The sequence below is a fragment of the Carcharhinus amblyrhynchos genome, chromosome 11 (assembly GCF_965287045.1).
Source record: "Carcharhinus amblyrhynchos chromosome 11, sCarAmb.v2.hapA, whole genome shotgun sequence".
NCBI lineage: Eukaryota > Metazoa > Chordata > Chondrichthyes > Carcharhiniformes > Carcharhinidae > Carcharhinus > Carcharhinus amblyrhynchos.
Window position 1 is genome coordinate 57,332,222 of NC_137334.1, and position 26,551 is coordinate 57,358,772.

The following is a 26,551-nucleotide window of genomic DNA, read 5'->3' on the forward strand; positions in this document are numbered from 1 at the left end:
TTTAATTTGTTAGCAACCTGGGGCTGGGGTTAAGATTTGGCTGTCCTTGGTAGTTTCAGGAAACTCCATTGAGGCTTTTGATACTGAAATTGTACAGGAAAAACCAAATGACTTAAAATAATCCAGAACTGTCCATACATTTGCTGCAAAAATTAATGTTTTGACTAAAGATTTGTCCAAAGAGTCAGACACTCAGTTTACTAATCTTAAAAGGACATTTGTACGTACATCCGAAAAGGGAAAAATTAATGGCTGGAGATGAAGTATAAGTAAGATGAGGCAAAGCAGCTAGCTACAGAACTGAAAGCGGACAGAAAGAGGGAAAGCATGCTTCGAAATAAAATGGAAAAGCTGAGTCCAATACTGATACTGTAGAGCTGTGAGAAATGATATGTGTTCTTGAATGTAAATTAAAACTTCAACACTAAGAGGCAATCGCTCTTGCAGTGGAAGGAAGGCAAAAGAAAACAAAATTCAACTGAATGAAAAGGAATAGCAAGATTTCTCAGCAAAACACTTACATGAGCTTATCAAAGTTCCGAAAGCTGCTAAAAATGATTTGACTTGAAAGAAAAATGACCTGTTTGCACAAAACCCTGAAAACGAAATCAAAAGGTTAAATCATGGCGAAGGACTTAAAGTTGAAAACTGCCCTGTATTTAAATATGATGAGGTGAAATCAATTGTTAGAAATGATGATTTGGATGTTAGACTGAAACATTTTTCAAACTTAAAAAACTTTCAGACCTGGAAGAAATGGAGACTAGGAATTAAAAATTGAACAGAGTCTGTTTTAAAAGTGAAAACCCTCATGATGATTCCACATTTGGTTTTAAAGAATCCAGAAGGTAAGAAGAAATACAATAGGAGATTTTTCCTTGGCGTCTATAGCCACCAGCATCTAAAATCCAGATGGTTTGCTAACAAACAGCAATGTTATTCCTAACAAAGTTAACCAGGCAACACAAATTGAAAAACCTTAGACCCCTCATGAATGCCAATCCAGGGTTCTGACTGAACACAGTCCAATACAGATTTTTAAAAAGTAACATGAAATTTGCAAAACCAAGGTGTTTTTAATACACACCACATCCCATTAGTGTTCTGAGAAAAGTTCAAAACCAAGAATCAAAGGCCACAGCTATTAACGTTAAATATTATGCATGCTACTGGTTGAAACTGATTGCCAATAACCTGTCAAGAGTTTAAATGAAAAGGGATGGTAACAATGGTTTTGTAAGGTTATAAGATAACTAGTTGTTTGAAAATACAATGTATCAAAATCGTTATCAGCGAATACACTAGCTGTTAAAGTGTTTAAGAACATAGAACATTACAGCGCAGTACAGGCCCTTCGGACCTTGATGATGCGCCAACCTGTTAAACTAATCTAAAGCCCATCTAACCTACACTATTCCAATACCATCTATAATATATGATGATCAGAACTTGCTGTATTTTGACTACTGTCCTAAGGAAAGCTTCACTGTGGAGTGATGTAAATGCTTGTGGTTGTGTAAGCTATATATTTCTTGTATTGACTAGTTCAAACGAAATTGATATTTTTATTTGAAGTATTTTCCTAATAACTCATGCATAATTTGCATTGGTTCTGGTTTGTGTCAAAGGTACAAAAAGTATAATTTTGTTGGTAATCTCTCTGGAGTAAATTGGGGATCGTAACAACATTTTATATTTGGATATTGTTCAATTCATAAAGAAGAAGAAAAAGATTCGAACTCCATGCAATTCAGGTTAACTCTTAATTTATTTGTAGCATTAACATATTAAAAGTGTATTTTCCAAATTGTATTTGATACACATTATATAGCTGGGAACAAATTGGAAACATTCAAAAATAAGCAGTAAAGTGTTACATTGTACAAAACCTAGTATACAGTGGATGGCTTTATAAATGCTTAAAAATAGTTATGTGTTAACACACTTCACAGAACAAAATTGTCAAAAAAGAGTTGGTTTTCAGTTTATAAATTCTAGAAGACAAATGCCCAATTGCCATCATGCAAAAAGGCAAGGTAAGAAAGAATATTAGACAGAACACCAGTTGCAGATTTGTTTTTTGCTTTACAGTAGGGTGAAAGTGCTTGGAAACTGTCTAAAACTATGCCAGTATGAAATATGTGCTCAAATGCACAGTCCAGTTCTATGTAACAAAGGCAAGTTTGGAAGACACCCATACTGTTAAGCTTTTATAACCAGCAACAAAGAGTTTCTTACCTACAAAGTATAGATGCTTTCAAGTACGAGATCCTGGTTCTTGGTGTATTAATAGAATTTTATTTACTTTTTTTTACAAACATTCGTGTCTTTTTAATTCTCCACTGATATGGTATCTGTCTCCAAATTCCATTTCCTTCTTCGCTGTGATTTATTATAATGTGATTATTTACAATGCTATATGCAAAACTTTCCAGTTAAAAGTGAAATTGTGCAAATTTAAATTTTGAATGATTACAGCATTAACAAATACACCAACAAAGCAAACAATAAGTGACATGTTTTGGATAGAATTGTTTCTCACTCAGATAAATCCTGAAAGAAAATAATGCAGACAAGGGGTATTGTTATCCCTTTATACATAATTATGGACATATTACAAACAATGACAAATTTTTAAAAAATGCATTCCAGATTTAAGTATATCTCGCCTGGGTCACAAGGCAGTCTCGGATAATTGAATGAAAATGTACAATGGGTGAGTGTAGGATATATAATTTATTCTACCAGTGAGGAAGACTTTTTGCTCCTATGGAGAGCCGGTGCAGATACAATGGGCCGAATGGCCTCCTATTGTGTAACAATTCTGTGATTCTGCGATAAAGGTCACAAGTGAATAAATTCTGAGGTTCCCGTTTGAATATCAGACAAGTGTTAACATTTTTAAAGATGATCTTCATAATGGTGTTATGAGACATGAACATTTTATTGATTGGATGATTGCCTTTTCTGGTATGATTTTTAAAACAGTTGTGTACTTGTAACTCATTTTATAATGCGGGCCATAGGTACTGTACAGTAATTTACTTCTGAATGTCACATAGGATTGAATAGCTAAAATGGTAGTAACTTCTATGGTTTCATTTTCAATTAAAATGTTTACTTTGATAATCAAATGTTTTTGAAAGGTTGCAAGAAACTTTCTTAAAAGTACATACTGGTCATGTGTCTAATCATGACAACGTTCAAATGTTAAATTACATTCTTCAAATTTCATTGGAATTGAAAATCGAATCCTCTCACGCGGCAGTTCTTTGGTTATTGTTTTAAAACTCCTCTCGGTAGGATTGGAGTTAAATTGATGGGACCATTCAAACAATAATGTGAAATACTGTAGCCAATGACCACAGAGTTAATTTGTAACTCCCCAATGCAGCAATGTAAAAAAGTTAGCAATATTTTTTATGATAGATCAGATGGTACATGGTAGAAAACTGTCATTTCCATTTTCCTCAGTGCTGAAGAGTCACTGCTTTGGTAAAAAGGAACATACTAAACCCGTGTTTAGGAAGAGATAGGCACATATCATGAATTTAAATGCACATTGTATTTTTTTGATATGTAGCCAAAAGGTGGGGTTCCTCACTGGCTGCGTGCATTCTTAAAACTGGCCCTAGAATGTTGTGTGTCAATATTCATCGTCATTTCACCTGGAAGTGACCTAATTGTGCCTTTTGATGCAATTAGGCCTTCGATGTCCCTCATGCCTGTGGTCATCAGCTGTCAGGGCACTAGGGTCTGGAAATAGATGCGGAGATCCATAGCACTGGGTTCTGTCCAAGTTGTGCATGACATGGATTCCCTGCAGTTAAATGGATGCAGATTCCCTGATTAGCCAGTTGGAACAAAGAATGCCCACATTTGATTTTGGACACTCCTACGTTACAGCTTGTGATGAGAGAATCTCCAAATGGTCAGCCAGCAACCTTCAGACAGCTGAGAATTGTCCATCTGCAAAAATCATTTATACAATGGGATCAAACTGTGGGGATAGCGTGGATTCTGACAGCAGCTTCCAGTTTATGGTATTGCAGGCTTTTACAGTTGGCTATAATTAATTTTATTTTATTTCGAAAAGATTTACTGGGCACTTTTTTTAATGAAGTAGTTTCTTCTTAATTATACATCACAATTCCATATTGCAGTGGCAGGACCCAATTAAGTATTTTATACCTTTTCATGCTGTTACTGGTAAATAAGACAAAGGAATAAAAATTTCACCCTAGCTTGTGTTTTAATGATAGAATACTGGTTGATGTGTGATTACAAAAATATATAGTAGAGGGATATTGTTGAAAGACTGCAGATGAGAGCGAGGAGAATGGTTAAGCGGTTGGATTGATTGGATTATGAGGTACAGTGAAGGCTGAAATGGATGCTGTTTTTAGGCTTTGTAAGGGATTAGATATTTCAGATCACGACAGACTATTTCCCCCTCACACAGAACAGCAGAGACAGAGAACACAACCTACACCTGAAGTGGGATAAGTCCAATTTCATAATTAATCTTCAGAAACATATCTCAGTGAGCAAATGGCCAATCAATGGAATAGACTCTCAAATAAGATCATGTTTGCAGATATATTGATACATTCAAATGAAAATTGATTATTTTTGTTCAAAATATAATATCTTCAGACATAGAATATGAGTAATTTGAGGCATGACATGTTACGTGTAGCATGTTTAAGAGAAACAGTTAGCTGGGTGCATGGTTCCCAAAGTTCTCCCATTATTGGGATTTCTTTCACCTTATGGTTTAAAATCCAGCTTGAGGCAGGTAGTGAGAATGGGTAAAATCTCTAGTTTGGCCTCCCATTGCAGGAAAAAGCAAGGATAGAATTTTTAATGTGGAGATGTGAGAGTTGGTGTAGTTGACCCTGGAAATGGTTTGGAGGCAGCCACACAAGCAGCCAATGCAGAGGCAGGCTGTTTAAAAGGCCTGTCTCAGTGCTGTGTGACTTCATCTCAGTTAAAGTAAAAACTGTAAATGTTCTTCAGCCCTCACCCCTGATATCCCATACACTTTCCATGCCACATCCATATCCTCCTCATGTCTCGCCATGATAAGGTAAGCCCCCCTAAAGCCTCTCTTGCCCACCATGCTAAAGTATTCTCCCCCCCCACCAAACACTCTACATGGAATCTCCCAAACTATTGGGCTTCCATGCCCATTCACCCACATTACACTATACAGAAGCAATGAACATTATATTGACAGCAGGATGTGCTCAGAAGAGGGTAGATTGGGTGGCATGTGGGTGGAGGACATCTGGCGGGGGGTGCGTGAGGAGCTAAAGCAAGTGGGTGGAGGGCACACACTGGGGACATGAGGACCATTTGAATTTAACTTTCAAAAGATCACCTCATACAGACAATGGTTCACAACACTTCTGAGGTGCCAAGTACCACGACTCATTGCAAAGCTGGCCTGATGCAATGAAAATGGATGTATACTACTTTGTGCTATTTCTCTCAGTCGAGCCAGCTGAGTCTGGAGTGGACTTTCAATCTGAAGCAGCCCATACCCTTAAAGGGTATGGAAACCTGGGAATGGGGTTGGGAATCTCAAAATTATTTTCAAAGGACTTCTACATCATTTTGACTTGATGAAAAGCCACGACTTGATGTCTGGGTCTGCTGTCTGGGATCAGTAACTAGAGATTCATTGCCAGTGATTAGTCAACAGGTGGATTATTGTTATATGATGTCCAAATAGGATGGTACCAGGCAAACTAGATGGGCTCTGGTCTAGTGAATTCTTAGTTCTTATGTTTCTAATGCAGTGGAGATGGCTCCATGAATTTATTTCATCCTCAATGATAGAAGCTATCTGCTTATTGAAAAGATCTTACCAAATTTAAGTTTACCGGTCTTAGGGCACTTGTTCCAGTTCCCAATTATTCACAGATAGGTAGATAAAAATAACTGAAATCTAATTACTTATTTATATGTTCCAGATCTGGAGTAATTCTGTCATCAGCTGTTCCCTTTTCAACACTCCCTTCATACATTTTGTGGTCCTGAATGGGTTCATGGTGTCAAAAGGATTTCTCCGAGCAGATGTTTTGTGCTGTATTTTTACCAACGATATGGTACAATGTCTATACAGTTCTTGAAATGTCACTTTATGGTTTGATAATAAGGATCCTTTTTGTTTTCCTGTTCCTCCTGTGTATTCATATTCAAAATGATATAGCTGTGTTTTAGTTATATATGTTTAGATTATTTTGGAGATTCTGCAGCAATATCATTGAAATGTTAAATTGATTAAGACAGGTAATACTCTGACCTTTGCCCAGGTTACCCAAAATAACCACAAGAATGAAGAAAACTGCAACGCCAGCATCTTTGACACTTAGTAAGTATTTCAAGGTGTCATTTAACACGGCTTGGGTAAAACTCAAATGGTATTTTAGCCAATTGTGATAATGTTGATATAAATGTGAAATGAAAACAAATTCATATAATTTTTAAATTTGAGTCACTTAAATGAGAAAAAAAGTCCAATCCCTTATCTACCAGTATTAAGATGCTTTGTGGTATAAATCAATGGCAAAATGACTTGGAATAACCAATTCATCTGACCTACTGAGCTGCCTTCATACTTTGCCATGGGTTGTTTGTGAGAATTCAGAAAATATAATCTTAAACAAATACTACCATGTGAGCCAAGCATCAGATATACAAAAATATTTATTGCACTTCAGACTTATGGACCTTTAATAACTAGTGTTAAAAGCAAATCTGTCAAGTCTTGCTCAAAAAATAACAGTTGAATTCCACACTTGTATGCCTGTCTTTCAGGCCACTACTACACTAGACTCCTATAATGTAACTTGAATTGTATTTTTCTTCACTATGAAGATTCAATTGTATTTTCCCATTCTTTCATAGAATAGCAATGTTGGAGGAAAAAGGAAAAAAATGAACTTTAATGAGCTTAGTGGAATGGTCAGATGCTATTTTAAGCACAAAATGTACAGTTCCCACTTATTTGAAAGAGCTATGAGCTCAGTGTGCTTACAGTAGCTGTATTTTCAAGTAATAATATCTAGTTCTGACTAGAACTGCAGCCTCTGCCTGTCAAGACTTACATTAACAGACATCATTCTTCCTTCCCCCCCCACCCCATGAAATCTCTAGTTTGAGTTCAAACTAAATTCATGCAACACAGAAACCAATGTAATGGCATGCATTTCAGGCTTGTTATCACTTAAGGTGCCTTAGATTACTGGCAGTGCGACATTTTAAATGTATTCTTATTGAAGCGTTCAGGTCATCATCAAAGAGGAACTTTAACATTGTGAGCTCAGAGCTGATATGAATCTACAGTGCTTTTGCATATGACAGTATCATTGTAGACCCCTGAGTCATACATGGAGGATGCTATTCATAAATAGGAAAACAGCCACTCAAAGCAGCAAACCTACTGAAATGCAGAGTATTAATTGGCTATTTGCCTGGAAGACCAGGATCTGACAGATGCCTATGAAGGCCCAGCAGTCCCATGGTGCTTAGTGAGGAGTCCGGTAAAGAAGGGTGTCGCATTGGACGCAGAAAGGATTGTGACTGTTGCTGTTGAGACTGTGAATTTTGTTTTTGTTCTTGGTCCAAAAATGTGGCAAAATTGTCTTCTGATATTGTGTTGAGATGAACCCCACTGGACAAAGATTCTTTGGATTTCATTTTGGATTTTTCAAAGTCTAAAAATTCTGGACTCTGAAAGAGAGAAGAAAGTAAAGCCTGAAATAAGAATATCACAATGAATGATCCAGCAGGTCGTACACTTGTTGTGGATACAGCACTTTTTGCTACACCGGATTAGTTAGCTTGAGATCTTCTCTTCCATTGTAGAACTTACCAAATTGATCCCAAAGACTATTGGCATGTGATCCACAGTTATTGCAGCTTAAAAACTTTGCCCCTGAAATTCCTGGGATCACACATGATGGGCATGTCTCAAGAACAGCTTCTTCCCTGCTGCCATCAGGCTTTTGAATGGACTGATCTTATATTAAGTTGAAATTTTTCTGCACCCTAGCTATGGCTATAATACATTTATTCTGCACCCTCTCCTTTCCTTCTCTATGAACCATATGCTTTGTCTGTATAGCATGCAAGAAACAATACTTTTCACTGTATATTATTACATGTGACAATAAATTAAACAAAAAAATCAAATCAGATGTCAAGATATTGGGAATTTCAAACTTTTGGGTTGTATTTTTCCCACCCTTTCTACACTGGTCATGTAATTTAGTGGGGCCGGTGAATTTTAGCACAAAGCCAAAAATTGGAATCATGCCCGGAGCCCTACAGGTCATAATTCTCCTGGGCTGTTTTTTTTAACATAATCAGCCTTGTGCTGGGGAATGATGTGAGGCTGATTTTAATATTCATTAGCTTATTTCAATCTGTATACAGTTGGCCCTCAGCAATGGGGAACAGACATAATGGCCTTGCTGGTGGGACCAGAGGCCATTGAGGCCCCCCCGCCACCCCCCCCCCCCCCTCCACCCACCGCAGGAGGCTGGGGGCAGGAGGGCAGTGCCTCTTGGACAGTGCCAGCCTAGCAATGTCAACCCAGGACCTGGCACTGCCAACCTAGCACACTGATAGCGTCAATCGGCACTGGGAAAGTGCCAAGGTGTAAGGCCTCACAGAGGATAGGGCCAGATGGGGGTGGAGCCAGATGGGGGTAGGAGGGTAGGGCAGGGGCATTCTATGGGGCCAGTGACTGGAGGATCAGGGCTGGCGACTGGGGGGGTTTGGGCTGGCATTTGGGCATTGGGTCTGGTGATCAGGAGGCCTCTGATTGGGACTGGGGGAGTTTGGTGAGGGGGGGGCGGGGAGAGAGATAAGGAGGCCTCTGATTGGGTCAGAGCTGCTGATTGGGAAATCGGCATTCAGGAGGCCGGTGATTGGGTGTTGGGGACAGGGGGAGGAATGTGGGGAAATGGATCAGGAGGCCGGTGATATCTGTGGGACAAATTGAGTGTATGCACAATGGCCCCCTGAGCACTCCCTGCCTTTGCAGTGCACAAAATGCCGTCAATTCACTAGACTCAGCTCGCCAAAAAACAGACGGGAAAAGCACTCATTTGACCGCCTGTTTGACACAATTATTTTGGGAAAATCACTCCCACGTTTTCTGTCAGCTTGAACTGAATTCATGTGAATGGACAGCACTAATTAATAATATCTACTCCTTTCTTGTGACATGATGTTCATTTCCACTAGTAACTGATCAAATTGTCACCTGGTAAATTAATCTGGCCTGAAAATAAGTGCTCAGGGAGCACATTTGCAATTTCTCTGCCTCTGTTTCATCTTTTCTGATGATGCTATCTTCCACTGTGGCACTCTGACATGTCTTCCTCATTCCTGAATTGAGGATTCCATCTCCCACAGTGGTTGTCAGGTCTCAGGGCCCTCAACCATATCCACCCCATTTTTCTCATTTCTGCCCTCACTCCATTCCCTCCCCACCAAAACTGCAAGTGGATTCCCATTGTCCCAACTTTCTCCCCACCAGCCTCTATGTTTAAAGGATCATCCTCTGCAATTTTGCCACCTACAGCATGATGTCACCACCAAACACATCTTCCCCTCCCCTCCCCATCAGCATTCTGCTTCCTCCGTGACATCATGGTCCCCTCCTCTATCACCCCCAGTGGCTCATCCTTTGTTCACGGCACCTTCGCATTCAATCGCCAGAGGTTTAACGCCAATCTTCTCACCGTCTGAGGCTCCAAATTCCTCCTACAGGTGAAACAGCACTTTACTTGTACTTCTTTCAATTTAGAGTGCTGCATTTGCTGCTCACAATGTGATCTCCTCTACACTGAGGAGTCCAGATACAGACTGGTCTTGCGGAACATTCCGATAACTTGCTATTTCAATTTACCACCTTGTTTTTGTGCTCACATTTCAGGCCTCGGCCTGCTGCAATAAAACCACTGAAATGTTAGGGCACAGAATGAAGCCATTCAGCCTATTGTGGCTGCAGCAGCTGAAAATAAACTAACAATCCATTTTAATCCCACCTTCCACACTTGGTGCATAGCCCTGCAGCATACAACACCTCAGGTACACAACAGGGTAACTTCCAAATGAGTTTCTACCTCAACTATCAATTTGGACAGCAAATTCCAGGCTCCTACCATCCTCTGGCTGAAAACATCTTTCCTAATTGCTCCTCTAATGCTTCTGCCAACATCCTTAAATTAATGCTCCGTCTCCACTAGGGAAACAAGTCTTCCCTTTCCACTCTGTCTAGGTCCCTCATAATTTTGTGCATCTCAATCAAGTCAGCCTCTTCTATTCTAAGGAAGGCAACAATATTCCTGTGAAACCCAATGTAAGCATGAAGAGCAGCCCCTCAACTTCAATTTAGGTAAGTTACAGTCTTCTGCACTTGGCATTTAGCTCAACAACTTCAGACCAGGAACTCTGTCCTCCATTTAGACTTTTTTATTTCCCCAGATATCAGTTATTTTTTTTTCTATGCTGACTTTTATTCTGCTATTAACACCTACTTTGGGACCAATGCTTTGTATCTTTACTACTCCTAATGCCTTTTGTTCCATTATATCTTTATTTATTTCCACTTTCTAACCTAGCACTGACTTTCCCTTTCTTATGTCATATTATGTACTTAATATGGGTTCTTTATGTTGTATTAGTGGTGGCTCATTTTTGAGACCTTGGGGTTAAGCCTAAACACTTTTATCAGTAGGCAGTAATTATTTACAGTTCCAAGTGTGGTATTGCATGGAACTGTTCCATGCAGGTGCGCTGCTTACCCAGTTCAGTTCTAGACTGTTCTATCTGACCTCCAGCTCCCTTTATCAACACCATATGATGCATCACATTTCTGCCTCTCTTCAGTTATGAAGAAGTCACATTGGACTTGAAACAGTAACTCTGTTTCTCTCTCTGAGGATGCTGCCAAACCTGCTGAGTTTTTCCAGAACTTTGTTTTTCTTGCATAAGGAGTTAGCCGTGCTCAGCACACATCTGTTTACAGGGTAGGTGGAGCCAGAGTTTGGACTTCACTGATGCTGCTTAAAAGAAAAAGCAGCCAGTACCTCTTAACGGGTAAATATATTCCAGATGCAGACAACAGGCAAGTATTTCTGAACAGAAAAATAATTGGTAGAGAGGGTGAGCAGATTGAGTGATGTTGGTTTGAAGACCCTGTTCCAGAAGAGGGATCCTGCTTCTCTCATGTGGCAGAATGCCCTCCAGGCATCATCTCTATCATCAGAAAGAGATGACAATGGTGTCAGCAACTTAACTTCCTGACATGGCTGCAATGCAGAAAGAAATTCAATGACTTTTAAGAGTTGTGAAGTTAAGAATACTGTTGTCCTAGTGTATTCTTGAATCTCCACCACCTCCATAACAGTCTGCTCTCCCACTCTTGTCATCCAACAATCAGTACTCTTCACTCGATATCTCATCACACTTATTAATAATACAACCCACATTTCCTTGCAACTCACACCCTAAAGCCTATCAACCATTTCATCAGATAAGCAACTCACAATGGTGTCACAAACACACTTCCTTATTTCTTTGGAAGATAGTCGCACATAACCTGTGTCAGAAGGCTACCAGCTGAGAAGGCTGAGCTTGCCTGCAAATCCCTTCCTCTGTAGAAGGGTACTGGCTTTCACACACTCGGGGAGGAAATGCTGTGCCGTTGGGGGATGGGCTTGGGGGGAGGGGCTGTGCAATGAGGGGATAGGTTTGGGGAGGAGAGACTGTGCTGTTGGGGGATGGGTTTGGGAGGGGAACAGATGTGTGATCAAGAGATGGGTTTGGGAGGGGACAGATGTGTGGACGGGGATGGGTGGGGGGGGGGTTGTGCAGGCAGGGGATGGGTTTGGGGAGGGTGTGTGCAGTCGGGGGGACAATTCTCTGACTGCCATTTCTCTTCTTCTCCCTGTAGCCCTCCACGTCCTTCCTTTCCAGATAATAATCCAATTGCTTTCTGAAAGCCTGGTGAATCTGCCACCACCACATTTGCAGGTTAGACATTTCAGATCCTAAACACTCGCTGCATGAAAATGTTTTTTCTTATGTCACCATTGCTTCTTTTGCCAATTATTTTCAATATCCTCTCTATCATTCTTAATCCTTTCACCAATGGGAATAGTTTCTCCCTATCCACTCTGCCCCGATCCCTCATGATTGTGAAAACCGCTCTCAAATCACCTCAACCTGAAGGAAACAGTCCCAACTCTCCAAACTACCAACCTAACTGATGTTCTTCAACTCTTGAACCATTTATGTGAATCTTTACTGCAATGTCTCTAATTTCTTCACATCCTTCCTAAAAGGTTATGCTCTGAACTGGACACAATACTCCAGTTGAGGCCAAGCTGGAGTTGGTGCTGGAGAAACTCAGCAGCATCAATAAAGAGAGAAACAGATCTGACTCTCCTTTGGAACTCCGAAATTCAGATTTTATATCAGATCTCCACAGTATTTTTGTTTTTATTTAGCATAACTTCCCTGCTTTTGTATTCCATGCCCCATTCAAAAAGTATAAGATGTTGTATGCCTTACTGACAGTGCCCTCAACCTATCTTGCCACCTTTAATGATTTATGCACATTTACACTTAAGTCCATCTGCTCTTACACCACCTTTAGAAGTTTATCCTTTATTTTATATTGTCTCACCGCATTCTTCCTACCAAAATGATTCACTTCATTCTACTACACATTGTATTTCATCTGTTACTTGTCTGTCCATTCCACCAACCTGACTATGCTCTTTTGAACTTCTACACTATCCTTCTTACAGTTCACAATACTTCCAAGTTTTGTATTGTCCACAAATTCAGAATTTATTCCTTATAGTCCAAGATCCAGGTCATCAATATACATCAGGAAGAGTTGGGGATACTAACATTGGCCCCTAGGGAACTCCAATATAAGCTTTCCTCCAGTCTAAAAAATAATGGTTAACCACTGCTCTCTGTTGCCTGTTTCTCAGTCAATTTCATAATCATGTTGCTACTGTCTCTTTTATTCCATGAGGTCTACAGTCCACAAGTCCATTGTGCAACCCTTCCTGTTCATTCATCTAAAAGCTCACGCAAGTTGGTTAAACACTGTTTTCCCTCAAGTAATACATGCTGGCTTTCTTTAATTTACCTGAATTTGACCAAGTGACTATTAATTTTGCCCCAAATTATCTTTTTTGAAGGTGCACTATTTCTGAGGTTAAGTTGACTGGCCTGTAGTTCCTGGCTTAATTTTTACATCTTTTCCTGCAAGCAATATCTTGTTTTTAAAATAATTATCTATATTTTCATACTCCTCGTGGCCCCCCACCCACCCCTAATATCCTCCATCCCCACAACCTGATGATCCTCTTATTCTGCATATCATCAGTTTCACTTGCTTGACTATTAGTGATGGTGACATCATTTGCCTTGGCCTCAAGCTTTGGAATACCCTCTACACACCTCTCTACCTCTCGACTTTCATCATTTGAGACACTCCTTCAAACCTACTTTTATGACCAAGCTTTTCATTTTTTGACAACCTGAATTTGATGTCATGCTTTGTTTTCTAATGTTCATTTGAAATGCCTTGGTGTTATGTTTTATATTAAAAACACTATTTAAATACAAGTTGTGGTTGTTGCTGTCTTCAGGGTCCTGGGGTACATTATCAACCCGGATGCAAAAAAAATTATGCGGAGGGCGGTATCTTACCACTTTGCCCCACCCATCAATGGTTCATGCATGATTTCTCACCTCTTGCAATCTTACTGATACTGGATATCTGGCACATTCAGCCTCCAGCCCATTTCTGAGAGGGGTTGAATAAATGATTTGAATGTATAGTAATGCTCACTTTAATATAATTAATGAGCCTGGGACATAATTGTCCTTTGTGGCCTTGCTGGGAGAGGTTCTCTCTGGTGAGGAAAACACCTGGTTCCCACGAATGGGGACTAGTTATGATAGCCTTGTTGGTAGAACCGGAAACCATTGAGAGCCCCCCACCCCCAAGAGGTTGGGGGCAAGGGGTTGCTGCTTGACCAGTGCCAGCCTGGCAGTACCAGCTGGCTCCTTAGCACTGCCCACCTTGGCACCAGGGGTTGAGGCCTGAAGGTGATGGGGCCTGTGGGGGCTGGGTCAATTGGATTTGCCGGGGGTGGGGGGGGGGAGGTGGTGGCACTGCCACTCTGCATCGCAATTAGTGGAGGAGAGGGAGGCCCTGCTGTCATTCTGCACATGATCAGTGGGGGAGGGACGGGGGGTCCAACTGCCACTCTGCATGTGATCAGGTGGAAGGTGATTGTTCTGGATGGCAGTGGGGTGGAGGGGCGACGAGGGCAATATTTCTGGGTGGCTGGTGTTTGCAATTGGCTGTGGGCCCCCACAATATCTGGGGGTGGTGGGGGTGGTGGAAATGGTTGGCTGAAGCTGGTTACAACAGCAGACAGCTGACAGATCTCTCTCTCAGACTTGTCAGCTCTCTGCTGGTTGGCATTGTGCACGTGTAGCCATATAGCTTTGCACATGCGCAATGGCACCCTCTACTGTTGCAGCAGCATTCCTGGTGAGTTAAACCCTGCCTCTCCCTCCAGTGGCTAAAAACAGTCTAGTCTATTTTTTGCTACTCTGAGTGCATAAGATATATAATTTGGACTCACTCGAGAAACAGATCTAAAAATCTTCCATTTTCATGCTAGCTAGGCACTTAGAATGTTTTTCATAAAATGGCCCCCTGTGTAGATTAGGGGGGGTCCGATGCCTGTGCTTGACTATAGAATTTTGTGTGCTTATGAATGGATCCGTATAGTTCTAGTTTTTGGGGAATGACCCAGGAGATCCAAGATATTTTTAGTGTAGAAGCATGAGGCAGGATACCAGACCTGTATATGAGTAGACAAAATGGGAATGGGTTATATCTTCTACACAAAGGACAATAATGGATAATATGATTCTGATTGTTTCTTTTTAACTGTTGCTTGAATCCTGTAATACATTGCATTTCACTTTTGCCTAAAGTGAAGTGTAACTTAGTTTAAAGTTAAGTTTAAAATTTAAAGTTTATTTATTAGTGTCACAAGTAGGCTTACATTAACACCGCAGTGAAATTACTGTAAAAATCCCCTTGTCCCTACACTTCAATACCTATTTGGTTACATTGATGGAGAATTTAGCATGGGCAATACACCTAACCAGCATGTTTTTTGGACTTTGAGAGGAAACTAGAGCAATCAGAGGAAACCCATGCAGACATGGGGAGACCGTGCAGACTCAGCACAAACAGTAACCCAAGGCAGGAACCAAACCTGGGTGCTTGGCGCTGTGAGGCAGCAGTGCTAACCACTGTGCCACCCTCTGATAGCAATATGGGGTCAGCTACGAGCTATTGAACAGTCTAAAAGGATTCAAAATTATGTCACAAAAGTTCAAATTAGTGCCCTAAGGGAAAGTTTGATGTTTGCCTGCCTCCCTTATCACCCAGCTGAATGCCACTTTCACTTAAAATTCCCTCAATCCCTCTATGTGTGGTACTATCATTTAAAGGTTGAAATGCAAAAGTTAAGACATGTGGCCAATGAGTGGAAATTTAAAAACAAATTGTTTCCTCCCATCCCATTTTGGAGAGGAGTATATACAACCACCCATCACCCCCAGTTACTTGGGATACTGTCTTCCTAGCATTGCTCCTGGTCAGACCTTTAGGAAATGTTGAATTGTAATATCCTATAATGGGTATTTACCTGTGGTGTTGTTGGGAAGCTGTGTTCTGTTGTTACAGATGCTACTGGTTGGACTGTCTGTACCATCCTTGCAGAAGACCTTTGATAGTCCCTTGTGGCTGTTACCATACTATATGCAGGAGGTCCTGACATGGATTGTCGCTGTAGTAACTGCAAGATGGTATGAATGTCAGTAGACATTTGTGTTTCCAATCTAGAAAAACAAGACATTGTCTGTTCAATTTTCATGTCCTTATGTACTGTACACATACTTAGAACAAATTATGTTTTGGCAATTTTATAACAAAATTTGGATTTGATTGATGTTACCTGTCCGAGAAATAATCTGCAAATTAAAGATAAGGTTATGTGAAATCATTGAGAAATACTAAACTACTTATCATTAAGAGGGTTGTCTCCTTTGTAAAAAACATTGTAATTTTGTTTTTGCATAATACATTTAGGGGAGAAGTTTGTTTGCAGAATACCACTTGCAGAGTCACTACGTAAATGTTGCCTCTGCTCCTTACTGTGGCTTGCATGATTTTCTTTAATGTCATCAATGAGGAGTGCCATGTAAGCCATGCAGGTAATGGTCTGCAGCACTGTCTACCTACAGGCAATTGTAAATCTGAATAGTGGTACTTGAAGTAGTGCTATGCAAACAACTTTCTCCCCTTAAGCTCATTTCTGGGTCTCCTTCTATCAGAGATAAGCACATACATAGATACTGCCCTGTTCACTGACCTCCAAAATACTGCTCTCTTGCTAGTTATTATTAAGTATATTTAAGAATTTAAAACATTTTTATTATATCAACCTGTGTACTAATGAAAATGTACTCAACTTGTCTTCATATTTGTATTTATTGATACAAAGTGGCTTCCTAGAATATTTGTGTTTAAAGCCTCAGTGTCATTATTCTCACATGGAGTCCAGTATTGCATACACTAACTGAGATCTTAATATGATTTACTGCAGATTCATCACTATCTTTTGGCTTTTTATTCCATATCTCTTGAAATAAAATCGAGAATTCTGTTAACTTTTCTTTAATACCGTATCAACTTTGAAGCTGTGATTAATGTTCTGTAAACCCATTCTGCTCAGTGCTGAGTCTATAATTACTGCTTTGATTTTAAACTCACAATGAATTTCATCTGCCACTCCTTCCTCCTTTGGTCTTCTGAATAATGAACTCTACCTCCTGTCTTGGTATCATCTGCTAATCTCGACACCATCTGCGCTTGGCTAATCATTCAAACCATTGGTACACAGAATGAAGAGCACTGGCCGCAGGAATCAACTCCAAGTGACAGCTTTACATATTTCAACTACTCTCAAAAACCACCATTAATTTTTACTCCACGTTTTCTCCCTTCAAACCAACTTTCAAAGCAGTTTTCTTTCTCATACTCCTTAGCTTTATCTAGTGATCTCCCATGTGAAATGAGTGAATACAACCCAGAATGATGGTCTTGGATTTTTCCTATGTCAGACAAAGGTTTGGCCTTTGCTCAGCACCAGCCACTATTGCACAGGGTTTATTTTGATTTGTGGAGAATGGGCCAGTGGAGTTTGCTGGCTGGTCATGCACACTTGAAGCAAAAATGTAGCCTCATTTACGACTGAGCACCCACCGCATAATTGATATTGGGTCACAATCAATATTGGCAGCAGTGTGGCACAGTCCCTTACAGCGCAAGGAACCTGGGTTCAATTTCAGCTTCAGGTAACCGTGTGGATTTTGCGCATTCTCCCCGTATCTATGTGGGTTTCCTCAGGGCATTCCGGTTTCCTCCCATACTCCAAAGATTTGTGAGTTAGGTTGATTGGCCATGCTAAATTGCACTTTAGTGTCAGGAAGAATAGCAGGATAATATGTGAGGTTACAGGGATACGGCTTGGTTGGGATTGTTGTCAGTCCAGGCTTGATGGGCCTCTTTCTGCACTGTAGGGATTCTATGATTCTATGATCTCAACTTTCGGCAAATTATGTTGCAATCATGGGGTGAGTTAGGATTGAGGACAGGGTGACACAGCCTAGGTTATTTTTAATTCTGTATTAATATTCGTGTATTAAGTTGCTCTATTTGACAATGTAGGGAACCTCACCACTGTGCCCTGGCTACACATGAAATATGTTAAACATTCCTGGTCCTGCAGGCCCCACAAAAATAATTGCAAACTTATCTACAGTGCAAGTTCTGACAACTCAAATCTAAAATGGCAACCTGTTATACTTCAGTCATTGGATCCCTATGGGCATCTTAAAAGTGACATATACGGCCTGACATACTACAGGCACTTTGAAGCCAGGTAGTAGCTCCTTTCAGAATTGAACAACCTGCACTGGGTGATTAGGATAATGGCCCCATTTTGCAACTGTTTACACTCTTTTAGCACCAGACAGAGGGAGGAAACAGCAGTCCCTATTGGTGAGATTATAAATTAACCTTGTGAGAATTTGTTGAAAATGTTGTGGCTCTGTGCTGCCGGAGTTGGTGGCATTAATGTGAAAAATAGCAGAAATTAACATGCAGAAATATTGGGCAGAATTTTCCCAAAATTACACAGAGTGCTGGGATAGGTGAGAAAAGCTGTGCAAAACTTGCTGGTTTTACAGTTGCCTTTCCTCTCCTGACTAGATAGCACTCTATACAATTTCAAAGTACTGGTGAGAATCACACAGCCAGCTGGGGGTGTGATGCTAAACTCACCAGCAAAGCTCGGATTCAGAGATCAGAGACCCCTCTTTTAGGAGCACCCCAATCTCTGAGAAAGTTACTGTTCCCCCCTCCCCAATCAACACAGCCATGAACATTTAGGACCCTCAGGGGACATGGGGAATACTCCCAAACCTTGCACACAGAAGGGCAAACTCTCCCCATCACTGAAAGATTGGGGCAACCCCGTACATCAGGCAAGCAGCAGGGTGATCTGACCTGGAACCCTTTCCCACCCGTCTGCTGGTATTGGGGCACCCCCCCCCCACCCCAGTCCCGCCCAATCACCCATAGTTTCCACTCCTCCCAACCCCAATGCAGGCACGACTACTCCCACCAGTTATTGGTCCCTCCTCATGCACAAGGATCCCCTCAATGGGACTTCATAGATGGACTGTTCCTGGCAATGTCAACCAGGCTGTTCCAACTGGCAATGCCAGCCTGCCATGTCCCTACATTCACCTCTGTGCCCCTGTAATAGGACCATGTCTGGTTTTCACTTTGGAAAACCAGAACTAGAGCCTGTCACCATGACATCACATCGACAGGGGTGGGGGCGGGGTGGGGAGGGGAGGTGTGGGTGGGGTGCGAGGGGAACAATCTAATGGTTCTGGAACCAATGTCGTTAAGTCATTTAATAGTATTAAAATTAATTCAAGTTCATGAAAATCATCAGCAGTGGAACAAATTTTAAAGAACTTTGATGTGCTTTGAGGAATATGTTGGGATAGAAACCAGAGTGCCTGTTTGTGCAAACAGGACCCAGGGAATGATCCCTGTGTCAGAACAGATAGGCTAATTTAAATTAGGCTTGGACCCTCATTCAAAATAGACTCAAGAGTTATTCAGCCCCAGCCAGCTCACTTGTGAAGTGGACATCAATTATTGGCAGTGGCCCTTAGGTAGGGCCTGTAGAATTGTGTGGTGTATGGAAGGGGAAGTAGGTGATGATCAGGTAAGCTCTGGGCCAAACCTACAAATTGCCTAGGGACCAGCTGTGGGAGCCAGAAGGAGTGTGACTTCTCTTGGCCCCACATTCATGTGATAAAGTAGCCCTCAGAAAATAGGCAGTGGGACAACAGCAGCCTGACATTGAAACCTACAGGACAATGAAAAGCCTGGATAAAGTGGATGTGGGTTAGATGTTTCCATTAATAGGAGAAACCAGGATCCAAGGGCACAGCCTCAGAATGAAGGGACGACCCTTTAGAACTGAGAGGAGGAGGAATTTCTTCAGCCAGAGAGTGTGACTCTATGGAATTCATTGCCACAGAAGGCTGTGGTGGTCAGTTCATTAAGTACATATAAGACAGAGATAGATAAGGTCTTGATTGGTAAAGGGATCAAGGGTTACAAGGAAAAAAAACGGGACAATGGGTTTGAGAAACTTGTCAGCCACGACTGAATCTTGGAGCAGGCTCAGTGGGCTGAATGGCCTAATTCTGCTCCTATATTTGATGGTCCTATGGAAATAGGGGCTGGTAAAATCACGCGAGAGCTGAGATATCAGGATCGTGCCCGATTTCTCGGCTCTTGCAATTTTACGAGACCCGAATTACTGGCGAGGTCAGCCTCTCACCGGAAATAAGTGAGAGAGGAATAATTTATTCAAATTTATTTAAATGTTAATTTACATTTGTTTAGTAAGCCCGGCATTGAATCGTCTGGGCTAACTTGCCTTTATGGCCTTGCCAGGGGAAGTTCTCTCTGATGAGGAAAACACATGCTCCCCATGAATGGGGATGAGGCATATCGGTCTTGCTGCTGGCACCCAGGGCCATTGAGGCCGCCACCCAGGGTGTCCAAGGGCCCCTTGAGCAGCTCCAGCCTGTCTGTACCACCCTTGCACCTTGACATTGCCAGCTGGCATCTTGGTAATGCCCACTTGGCACTGCCCACTGGACTGTGTGGGCAGGGCCTATGTGCTCAGGGTTTATGTGCTCAGGGCCTGAATGGGCAGGTCTGAAAGGGCAGTGCGATTGTGGAGGGAGGGAGGCCCACTGGCACAGCAACAAGATTGGATCAGAAAGGGTGAGGGGTGGGTGCAATGTGATTGGACCAGGGAGGGAAGGGGGCCCACTGCCACTCTACAATGTGATTAGATCGGGGGGAATGTAATCGGTCTGGGCAGCAAGGGTTGTATCTCGGGTGGTATGGGGCTCACAAATGGCCCTGAGCTCCTGAAATCTGCAACAGCCGGCGTCTGACAGCTCTCTCTCTGTCAGACCCCTGCTGTTGAAATTGCTCAATTGCGCATGTGCAGCATCAGAGGTCTGCACATATGGAATAGCTCCCTCTACAGTTTCTATTGTGCATGTGCAGAAACAGAGGTCTGTGCATTCACAGTAATTCCCTCTGCAGGCTAGCTTGTGAATTAAGCCCAGCCCACTGCCTGCAGCAGCTGGAAACAATCTATTTTCAATGTCTAAGTATGTAAGATTGGGCGTAAAAACACACCCAAAAAATGGATTAGGAACTCTCCCATTTTCACGCTAGCTGGACACTTAGAATGAATCTCGTAAAATTCCACTTAGGCTGTCTCACTGCCAAATTCATAGAATTCCTACATAGACTCTCTGACAACAATTTCATCCAGGCCCTATCCCCGTAACCCCAAGTATTTACCCTGCTAATCCCCTTAACCTATACATCTTGGGACACTAAGGGGCAATTTAGCATGGCCAATTCACCTGACCTGCATATCTTTGGATTGTGGGAGGAAACTGGAGCACCTGGAGAAAACTCACACAGACACTGGAGAATGTGCAAACTCCACACAGGCAGTCACATAAGGCCTGAATTGAACCCGTGTCCCTGGTGCTATGAGGCAGCAATGCCGTCCTATGGTATTTGTGTGCTTTGCTGACATTTATGCTGGAAATACTATGAATGTGCCCTAATTTCTACTCCATTATCCAAACAGTTTATTCATTCTTAAGAGTGTGACAAGAATGCCATTGAATCCATGCAAATCACAACAGTACATTTAGAATTTATTTTAAAAAATCTTGGACAAGCCATTTATCATTTCCCTTTAATCATATTTGTGTTTATTCATTCAAGGGATGTGGGCATTGCTGACTGAATCAGCATTTATTGCCCATCCCTAATTGTCCTTGAGACGGTGATGGTGAACTGCCTTCTTGAACTGCTGTAGCCCAAGCGTTATAGTGTACCCACAATTATGTTATGAAGGGAGGTCAGAATTTTGACCCAGCGACAGTGAAAGAATAGTGAGTGATATGGCTTAAGTCAGGATAGTGTGTGCCTTAGAGGGCAACTTGCGTGTGGTGGTATTCCCATGCATCTGCTGCCGTTGTCATCTAGGTGTAAGAGGTTGCGGGTTTGGAAAGTGCCTTCGAAGGAGCCTTGGTGCATAGCTGCAGTGCATCTTGTAGCTGGTATGCACTCCTGCCACTGTGCACCAGTGGTGAAGGAAAGTGAATGTTGAAGGTGGTGGATGGGGTGCCAATCAAATGGTCTGCTTTATCCTGAATGGTGATAAGCGTCTTGAGTGTTGTTGGAGCTGCACTCAGCCAGACAAGTGGAGAATATTCCATCACACTCTTGACTTGTGTCTTGTAGATGGTGGACAAGCTTTGGGGAGTCAGGAGGTGGGTTACTCGGCGCAGAATTCCCAGTCTCTGACCTGCTCTTGTGGCCACAACCCAGAATTCTGATGATGTTGAAATGCATTTCACCTTGGATTTACATTTCATGTTTATCCAGAGTACAATTGTAAGGATCCCTACATTGTCAAATAAAGAAGCTTACTTAATACACAATATTAATATAGGGCCACAGTGAATTTTAATTCTTGACTTTAAAACGTAAATCTAAAAAAAAGTAACATATTGACACTTCTCCAAAGTATCTTCCAAAGAAGATACTTGCAGAAATTGACAGATAGAGGATGGTGCCTATTTTAACGCTGTGCAAAAGGGGGGTTGTTTACCTGCTGAGGTGTTCCTGAAGTAAATCTAGTCTGTGCTCAACTTCTCCATATGTGATATCGCTTCCAGACTCTGAGACACCGCGAGCTGCATGAGAGGATGCTGACTGCGTCGACATATCAGGGTATTCTGCTGGTTTTCCACCTTCCCACTCTTTCAGTCTTTCATTGGCATCTGATAAAATCCATTCAGCAATTAGCCCAAAATTAAATTAAATCATTTTCATTTACTTTTGGAGAGTTCCTCTTGAGATAGTAAACATAGCAAAGTGAACAAGCTGCAAATATTTAATAACTATTGACAATAGTTTTATTAAGATATCTACTACTGGTTTTCATGGATACAAAGTCAGAGATATTAACAGTTATAACATGATTTATTAAGAGAGGAAGAATTATCCAAACATAAATATTTTCAGGAAGCTCAAGCAGGAAATGAAATGTTTCTTAATTGAAGCAGCTTCCAAATGTTTATTGATAGGATGTTATTTATTAGATAGAAAACTAATTTAGTTTGTTTCTTCACTTACTCTAGTGTAAGAGTATTTAACATAGCAAGAGTTACTGTGGATTTGCGAATAGTACCACCCACAATGTGATGTAATGGGTCATATGACCAGATTTTATAGAGAGTTGTGAGCTGGACAGAGACCTGTGCAGAAGCTGGTATGGAATTAGCTCTTAGTTGGGACTATACCCTATATATCTGTACGTATCTATGTCTTATCAATGAACACATAGGCTGGAATTCTCTGGTCTGGGATGACATCAGTGAGAATTCCCATTGACAATGGCAGGACCAGAGAATCCCGCAAACAATGCTCCACCTCCTGCCGGTGGGAAACAAGTGGCTGGGAGGCCGGAGAATCTCACCTGCAATGTTTAACCATACAGGGCTCAGAGCTTCCTCATGAGATCTAAAACGTGTAACGGTTAATGGAAAACCCAGAACATCAAGAGAAGCTGCAGCAGAGATTTGAAAGCTGGAAAATTAAAGGAGCCACATTCTGATCTAATTGAAGGAACCTGAAGTGAAGGCATGTAGGTAGGTCACCTGAGAGAAATTCCATTGCAGAACTGGAGGAAGAAAGGTAAAAGAAAAAACTCTATTCTGCAGCTGAGTACTCCATAACCACTTGTGGAAGTCCAGTTTGAATACCAAAAGAGTCAAACTGAAGGGAGGTGATTTGAACAATTAAGTGCTTGGCTAGAACTATTTTAAAAATGTTTTTAGTCTTTTAAAAGTCATAGCAGCTCATTTCCGAAAACACCACAGACAATCCAGGTTCAGTCAATGCCATACCACATGGTGGCTGAACTCATTGCAAACTGCAAAAAACAGTTGCAGTTTGAAAAGCTCAGCCAAAGCCAGGAAACAATATTAAAACATATGAAAATCAATCAACAGTGCAGAGAAGGCCCAGAATAATCCACAAAGTCCACTTCAGGTGCAAGCTATAAAATAAATGGCAGAACCATCAGGAGCATAGACACACACCGAGAGATAAAGAACAAAGAACAGCCCAGCATGGGAAACAGGCCCTTCGGCCCAACGAGCCCGTGCCACCATTTCAACAAAGCATTTTCCTACACCTACCTAGACCCGTGTGTATGCGTATGGTACCCCCATTGGAAACCAGATTCAGGGGAGAATAATTTAGGGACAATTTGTTACACCAGTCAGCCTAAGAGCACATCTTTGGGGTGTGGGAGGAAACCGGAGCACCCGGAGGAAACCCACACAACCACAGGGAGAATGTGCAAACTCCCACAGACACTGGCCCAAATCCATGTATCTGCACAGCTAGCAGTGATAGTCACTGAGCTGTTGTGGTGCCCGTCTGCTGGTCCAGTTTTAAGCACACACAACAACGCGAAGTACTAGGCCACTCTCGAAACAACCAAGAGCAGCCCACGCACGACCCACTGTGTGCATGCCCCTCATTAGACAACAAGGTGGACCGACACACCTGTGGAGTAAAAGAGACAAAACATCAACATGCAGCATTAGATTTCCAGTAACGTCCCGAGGCTCTGACCCTTTTTAAATCCATCTCCTATAACCCTCCATCCCTGTTTCACTCATGTGCCTATCTAAGTAAACCTTAAACAAGTCCAGCATGCCTGCCTCCACCACCTTACTTGGTAGTGCATTCCATACCCCAATGACTCTCTGTGTGAAAAACTTCCCCCTAGTATCCAAATTATACTTCTCCCCCCTCACCCTTAGCTCATGACCCCTGTGATATTTGTCTCCAATCTAGGAAAAAGCCTGCCACTGTTTACTTTATCTATACCCTTCATTATTTTGTACACCTCTATCAGATCCCCCCTTAATCTCCGTCTTTCTAAGGAAAAGAGCCCCAGTTTACCCAATCTTTCCTCATAACCCAGTCCTTCCATACCAGGCAGCATCCTGGTAAACCTCCTCTGCACTCTCTCCAGGGTCTCCACATCCTTCCGGTAGTAAGGCAACCAGAACTAGACGCAGTACTCCAAATGCAGTCTAACCAATGTTCTGTACAACTGTAGCATTAGACGCCAGCTGTTATACTCTATACCCCTTCCTATAAAGGCTAGCATTCCATAAGATTTCTTCGCAACCTTCTCCACCTGGGTTGCTACCTTCAAAGACTTGTGCACTTGCACTCCCAGGCCCCTCTGCATTTCTATACTCTTAATTGGTTTACCTTTTATCATATAACTCCTCCCTGCATTATTCCTTCCAAAATGCATCACCTCGCATTTATCAGGATTAAATTCCATCTGCCATCTATCTGCCCAATATACCAGCCTATCTATATCCTGCTGTGTCACCTGACAACCCTCCTCGCTATCCGCCAATCCTGTCATCTTGGTGTCATCTGCAAACTTGCTGATCACACCACGTACGCCCTCTTCCAAGTTATTTATATATATTACGAAGAGAAGAGGTCCCACTACTGAGCCCTGCGGCACACCACAGGTGACAGACCTCCAGCTAGAAAAGGACCCTTCCACTACTACTCTCTGTCTCCTGTTGCCTAGCCAGTTTCCAATCCATCTAGCTACCTGTCCTTGTATCCCATGTGCCTTAACCTTTTCTACCAGCTTACCGTGAGGGACTTTGTCAAACGCCTTACTGAAATCCATATAGATGACACCAACGGCTCGTCCATCGTCAACCGTTTTTGTCACGTCCTCAAAAAATTCTACCAGATTCGTAAGGCAAGACCTCCCCTGAACAAAGCCATGTTGCGTATCCCTAATCAGATCGCAACGCTCCAAATGCTTATACATCCTATCCCTAAGAATTTTTTCCAACAACTTTCCTATCACCGACGTCAAACTCACTGGCCTATAATTACCAGGGTTATCCCCACTGCCCTTTTTAAACAGCGGTACCACATTAGCTACCCTCCAGTCCTCTGGGACCTCACCTGTGTCAAAGAAGAGACAAAGATTTGCGTCAGAGGCCCAACAATTTCATCTCTCACCTCCCTAAGCAGCCTGGGATAAATGCCATCAGGCCCCGGAGCTTTATCCGTTTTTATGCTACCTAAAAACCCTAACACTTCCTCCCTCGTAATGGATATTTCCTTCAACTGGTCTACAGCTCCCTCCAAGACATTACAAGACACCAAGCCCCTCTCCTTTGTGAATACCGACGCAACGCAACACGGTTTCATTAAAGGGAAGTCGTGTCTGACAAATTTACTGGAGTTCTATTCATTAAAGGGAAGTCGTGTCTGACAAATTTACTGGAGTTCTATGAGGATGTGTCTAGGGCAGTGGATAGAGGAGAGCCGGTGGATGTGGTCTTTCTGGATTTTCAGAAGGCGTTTGACAAGGTACCTCACAAGAGGTTATTGCAAAAGGTCAGGGGACATGGAGTTGGGGGTAGGGTGTTAGCGTGGATAGAGGATTGGTTGTCAAATAGGAGGCAGAGAGTGGGGGTCAATGGGTGCTATTCGGATTGGCGGATGGTGACTAGTGGGGTGCCCCAGGGGTCGGTGCTGGGGCCTCAGCTATTTACCATTTATATAGATGATCTGGAGGAGGGAACCGAGTGCAGGGTGTCGAAATTTGCTGATGACACCAAGATTGGGGGAACGGCAAATTGTGCGGAGGGT

The 26,551-nt window shown here is 42.1% G+C and overlaps 1 protein-coding gene across 2 annotated transcripts in view; it reads right to left on the reverse strand.

Moving 5' to 3' along the window:
- Positions 1-423: 423 nt before the first annotated feature.
- Positions 424-26,551, reverse strand: part of kcnh7b (potassium channel, voltage gated eag related subfamily H, member 7b) — a 435,683-nt gene continuing 409,555 nt past the window's right edge. For both annotated transcript variants that reach the window (XM_080199170.1, XM_080199168.1), the window contains 3 exons: positions 22,443-22,614; positions 15,783-15,975; positions 424-7,740 (listed from right to left, as the gene is read on the reverse strand). In XM_080199170.1, the coding sequence (XP_080055296.1) occupies positions 7,474-7,740; positions 15,783-15,975; positions 22,443-22,614 (632 nt within the window). In that variant the 3' untranslated portion in view covers positions 424-7,473. The remainder of the gene's footprint in view (positions 7,741-15,782; positions 15,976-22,442; positions 22,615-26,551) is intronic.